General features: G+C 39.5%; 1 protein-coding gene across 1 annotated transcript in view; it reads right to left on the bottom strand.

The window, feature by feature from the left end:
- COL4A6 (collagen type IV alpha 6 chain) overlaps nucleotides 1-3,326 on the bottom strand; it is a 119,885-nt gene extending 116,559 nt beyond the window's left edge. The window contains 1 exon segment of the mRNA XM_009646512.2: nucleotides 3,225-3,326. Within this exon segment, the coding sequence (XP_009644807.1) occupies nucleotides 3,225-3,326 (102 nt within the window).
- Between the last annotated feature and the right edge of the window lie 2,733 nt (nucleotides 3,327-6,059).

The raw sequence follows: 6,059 nt of genomic DNA, 5'->3' as shown, positions 1-6,059 counted from the left end.
CACATATAAAGACTACAAATGGTGGAAGAGCATTTTACCCAGCAATGCATTAGCTACTAGACCATCAAAATCACTATCATAAGACAGTAAATAATTATATTGAGATTGATAAACTTCCTTGTCTCAGCTCTTGGAAGTTAAGCCAAGACTAAACACTTTTTTACAGCACTAGTAAACTTTCATCATTTGAATAGCCTTCCTGTTATTGTCAAACCTATAAGCAAATAATCCTTCTGACTGAGCATGTGGCAGGAGTACAGCAGCCCAGAGAAGCAGCAGTATGGGAGAGGAATTTAACCTGTCAGTATAGTTTTGTAGAGGCCACTTTCAAAGCAGGGAACAGCCAGTCCTTCTAATGAAAGTTCCAAAAACGTCATTTTAAGAATAAAATGCTCTGGCCTACAGTCCTGCTTAACACCCTCTCTTTATAAGCAGATGTTTTAAAGGTCACATTAGGTCCTTTTATAAACTAAATCACAATAGCAATGTTTGTTCATTTCGCAACCATGTTTACAAAGCCAACATTTTAGCCCCCTACTGAATCTTAACCTGCTTGTGGATCCATTATCTTTTAGATACTGGTTGCAATCTGTAAGACTTATCCTTGGTGGACAAGGATCAGGATAGGGGACATTTAAATAAACTGTACATACACAAGTTCATAGGACCTGACAAACACATCCATGAGTGCTGAGGGAGCTGGCTGATGTTGCACTCCTGATTATCTCTGAAAAGTCATGGTGATCAGGAGAGGTTCCTGAGGTCTGGAAGAAAGCAAATGTCACTCCTATCTTCAAGAAAGGCAAGAAGGAAGATCTGCGGAACTACAAGCCAGTTGGCCTCATCTCAGTCCCTGGGAAATTAGTGGAGCAAAACCTTCTGAAAACCAATTCCAAACACATGAAGGACAAGAACATAATCAGAAGCAGCCAGCACAGATTTATGAAGAGGAAATCATGCTTAATCATCCTGGTAGCCTTCTATGATGAGATGACAGGCTTGGTGAATGAGGGTAGAGGAGTGAATGTTGTTTATCTTTACTTTAGTGAGGCATTCAACATTGCCTGCCATAACATCCTCATAGTGAAACTGATGAAGCACAGGCTAGACAAGCAGACAGTGAGATGCACTGAAAACTGGCTCAGTTGCCAGGTTCAAGCGGCACTTTAAAAATAAACCGAATGAAATTTTATTATTTATGTACATGAGAACATGTGAATTAAGTCACCATGCTTAAAGCAGCTGACTATCATAGAGGACAGGGCCGTTTGTTTCACCGGTTACAATTTTAAAAGGACCTGATCCAATCCAGCTCCAGGTGGAATGAAGATACCCAGTACACGACAGCCAGGTCTTAGATGTCTTTCCTTATGAGCTAGCCTAGAGATTTCAGTTCCTTGTCACTTGAAGGCTAGCAAATAATTTGTTTCACTAAACACAGAAAGAATGAACTAGCAAAAGCAAGCAACTGTGACTGGCTTAAAAGTGGACAGCAGGGTGAAAGAAACACAGGTCCTAATTCTGATTTCATATTACTTCAAAGTGACAAACTAGCACTAATGTCAGAAGGTAAAAGTAGTTCAGCAGAGAATCCATCATCTCAGATTTCCTGGGAGCTTCCACTAGCTTAAGACAAAGCATAATTTATCCTGAACATAGTTTAACAGTGTTAAGTAATCCCAAAGACATGATACTTAAATGCATCTGACAAACATCATCCTAATGGCACTTCTGTAAAGACTGCTGCACAACAGTGAGTACGCTCTCCCAACGCATTGCTGGAGCGCCACCAGAAATACCTCTCTCTCTTCAAGGTTTTGCAATTATGCTCTACTGCTTTATGTTATAGAAGGTAAGCTTTAGCACTGTCCAAATCCTTGGGCTGCATTAAAAAAAATCAGCTCTACCTACTGTAGTCTACTGCACAAAAATATTTTAGGTAAGTAATTTACCTAGCTAGATTCCTTCCTCTCCTCTGCAAATGCCTTTTCTAATGGTTGATTTTAGGCTGACAGCAGAAATAGTATTGCAGAAATCAGAAGACTGCCACTGTAAAATCAATGTGCAGATGCAATATAAGACTTGAGAACAACTTATAAGTCAGTGCCACCACAGTTAGATGTTCTAAACTTGTTTTCCTGGCAAAATGTTTCTCCATACATAGCATCTGTTGATATTTAGAGCTTAAAGTATGTTGGAAATACTATATACTTCATCAGTGTTAGCCAACAGCTTTTCATCATCTGTATCACTATCCCCATTGACAGCTGCAGAGTGAAACACAGAGGGGAGTTAGAAGAATGACTCATGGTCACACAGCACTTCCACAGTCAAAACTCTGACTTTTTTCATAGAATCATAGAATCATTTGGTTGGAAAAGACCTTTAAGGTCATCAAGTACAACCATACCTGTCCACTACTAAACCATGTCTCTAAGCACCTCGTCTACCTGTCTTCTAAATACCTCCAGGGATGGGGACTCCACCACTTCCCTGGGCAGCCCCTTCCAGTGCCTGACAACCCTTTCAGTGAACAAATTTTTCCTAATATCCAACGTAAACCTCCCCTGGCACAACTTGAGGCCATTCCCTCTTGTCCTATTGCTTGTTACTTGGGAGAAAAGACCAACCCCCACCTCACTACAACCTCCTTTCAGACAGCGATAAGGTCTCCCCTCAGCCTCCTCTTCAGTGGAGGTTAGGTTAGATAATCCTAACAGTGAAGACACTTCAGGGCCTCTAAAATTATAAAATGTCCCCATTCAGCTCAATGGCTGGATGATGGGAAGAACTGGATGTTCTGTAACTTCTACCCAGTTTGAATACAGCAGAAGAAATCAAGTAGATGAAGCTAGAAGCATAAGAATACAGGCAAGTGCTCAGGCTTTTTGATCTTTAAGGGATTCTTGACCACAGGTTGCACACCAACAGATGAAATGTGATGATTTTAGATCTTTTTAACAGAACCCCCCACCTTGGGATCTTTTAAATACAGTTCCTTTTAATTGAAAATAGCGTATCTCTGAAGAATAATCAAACTCTTAAACATTTCTGCTAGCCTAGGTAACATATGCCGGTTCCTACTTCCCTGCCACTCTTGAAGAACTTGTGCTCCTCCCTTCCACGTTTTATCTTTCTTTCTTTGCTCAGCATATGAAATAAAATACGGGGAGCAAAATTTGTCAATACCAACACTAACTATCAATGCATTTAGTGCTACTCACCACATATGCTTCTAACTCTGATTTCACTAGGACAGCTGAAGAGTCGTCGTACAGGCCAATAATTTCCACACAACCTTCAATATTCAGGTCATTCTCAGACATTACATTTTCAAGAACTCAAAAGAGTCAGGGAAGGAGTGGTAGAGAAAAAATACACATGCTTCACCTGGCCTCTTTATTTTACCTCTGAGAAAGATACATATTCACATGAAGTCTTGGATACAAATTCACAACTGATGCAAGCAGAGACTTTGAAGTCAACACAACTAATAGTATGTTTGGCTCATTTTTGCTACATCAGCCTCATGGGTTTTTTGACTTGCTTGACACTAGCATGTTCAGAATAGAATACATAAAATTACTTAGGGTATCCTTGCACACCTTGGCACTTACGTATAGTACTGATATTGCACAGTATATAGCAGAAAGGAATGGTCTTCATGGGTTTTGTTATACCGGATCACAGTTCTATTCATTACAAAACATGTTACCATGATGTAATGGGTCATTTAAAGCTATTCAAGGCCAAATAATCAGTACCTCAAAGGTTGACCTCTTTTTTTTTTTTTCATCTGAGCAACTTCCCAGAGCTATACCTAGCCCCTTTAAATTTAGTAACTATAAGTAGAGACAAATTTATCTCTTAACGGATCTAAATAACATAGCAAATATATGAGCCTGCATTAGTGCAGGTCAGCAAAACCCCAAAATAGACCAAGAGGTAGCCACCTCACAGCTTAGACACTATAAACTATCCCTCCCCGCTTTTGTGCCTTATAAAAAACTATTAGAATGGTACATACAGAAAGAGTAAGAGCCAGAATACAAAGACTGTTCAACTTTTCACATACCTTTGCCACCCTACACTTCTGAGCCCACCCCATTATCTATACTGTGCAGGAGATATGTGCATGAACTTGGAACAAATGAAAAGTTCTGTTTGAATACTCTTGTCATATAAATTTAACCCTGAAGTATTCTGAGCGTTCAGCAGTAACAAAACACATCTTTTGGGATAAGTGCCTCCTACGTCAGAACTTTCCAGTACTGCTGGGGATCAGAATATTTTTCACCTTCGAATCATGTACTTTTTAGGCTCAAACTGCTTTACAAACAATGCATGCAATTTCAGTGTTTACATCTCACAATTACAAACATTTCCATCAGGCAAAGAGATTTCAGATTTTGAAGATTTCAGTTACCACTGACTAAAGACCTCTGCTGGATATAAAGAGATTACAAAGAAGAAATAATCTCAGATTCTTCACCACCATCACCCCCCAATACTCCCAAATCTTAAGTCTTCAGAGTTCAAGTTCCCATATAAAAAAAGAAAAGGGGAGCTGTAGTCAAGCCTTTGAAGCTTTTACAGTACAAGTCAGATGTTCACAGTTCCCATATCCAAGATCATCTTTTCCAATAGCGGTTTTCATTACATTCTTTACAGAGGATGCAGAGACTGACTGGAATTGGGAACGGGATCACTACTTCACATCTAACAATGGCCTACAGGCCACATCTTCAGTGTGCTGTGAATAAAGCAGTAGTATGAACGTGTTGGGTAAAACGGACCTACAAATCTCAAGGTTCTCCATGAATATCTAAAATGTTTAAACAAATACCCATTTCTCATGTGGTTTAAACCAGGAAATATATTTGATTAGTCATTCTGTACTATCTTGACCATCAACCTGTGGCTCACATATGCTGAACTAGATTCATAAGACCTAACTGAATATCTATCAGCTTCAATCATTTTGACTTCAGAAGTATTTTTCAAGAGTGGCAGCTCCCAGTCTTCAGTCCCCCTTTAAGGGTCAGGATGAAAAGGAAAAAGAGATCATTCATTTTGAAAACAAAAAATAAATTACATACAGTTTGGAGAACGGAACATGTAGGTCTTGATCTTCCTTTGAGTACAAATGTAGCCTACACTGTCTAAGGCATTTTCATGTCAGATTAGAGATATAAGAGCTGCATGAATAATTACATTTTGACAGCAGCAATACTGTCTCCTTGATGGAACTATTGAAAATGGAAGTGTTCATATTACTGTCTGCTTTTAGTACTTTGATTCCAAAAATGAGAGCAGAAATACCCACCTGTACATAGATTTTAAGAAAAAAACCCAAAACTGTACAGAACTAAGAAGAGTTCAATATTGGCAATAGTATTTTGATGCTAATGTTTTGGTAACATCCAAGTGTCAAGGCTTTAACATATGCTGGACTTGGCTGGACTGTGCATCCTGATTTTCTTGTTGGCTTTTACCCATGTTCAGGAAGAACTCTTGCTGCTGGGAGGAGATGGACAAGACTTCTGGCCCCTGCCCTGGACCTCTCTTGCACTTACTTAGAGGAAGGGCAAAGGTCACACAGAAGGAGAAAAGGTTCTAAGCTTTCAGTGGAAGGGCAGATGTGGGGTGGAATTTAGCTGGCAGGAGGGAAAGGGGAGGGGAATGAAAAAAAAAAACAGAAGAAAAATTCAATCTGCTCAGAGCTCTTCCACAAATGCTGAGGTATATCAAACTCATTTGCAAGGCTTTAAGGATTAAAGAAGTTCTTGCTAAAGTACAGTACTGGCACTTGTAGTAAAAGTAAATAAAGTAGCTTTTCCATTCCCACCAGCAGATATTGCACCTCTCCATACATCCGCTCTAAAGTCAGCCTTGCTCTCATGTTCATCCACTGTAAATTCAACCTTACTCTTAACCTCCACACAAGTGCTGTTTGGTTTTCACTGCATTCCCCAGGACACAGACTTTTCTTGTGTACTTCAGAACTGCACAGTCAAGTTCATCTTTTATCATTCTTCCTCACAGATAAGTAGATACAC

Source organism: Egretta garzetta, unplaced genomic scaffold, assembly GCF_000687185.1.
Source record: "Egretta garzetta isolate BGI_Z169 unplaced genomic scaffold, ASM68718v1 scaffold411, whole genome shotgun sequence".
In the NCBI taxonomy this organism is placed as follows: domain Eukaryota; kingdom Metazoa; phylum Chordata; class Aves; order Pelecaniformes; family Ardeidae; genus Egretta; species Egretta garzetta.
This window is presented reverse-complemented; position numbering and strand designations above follow the sequence as displayed.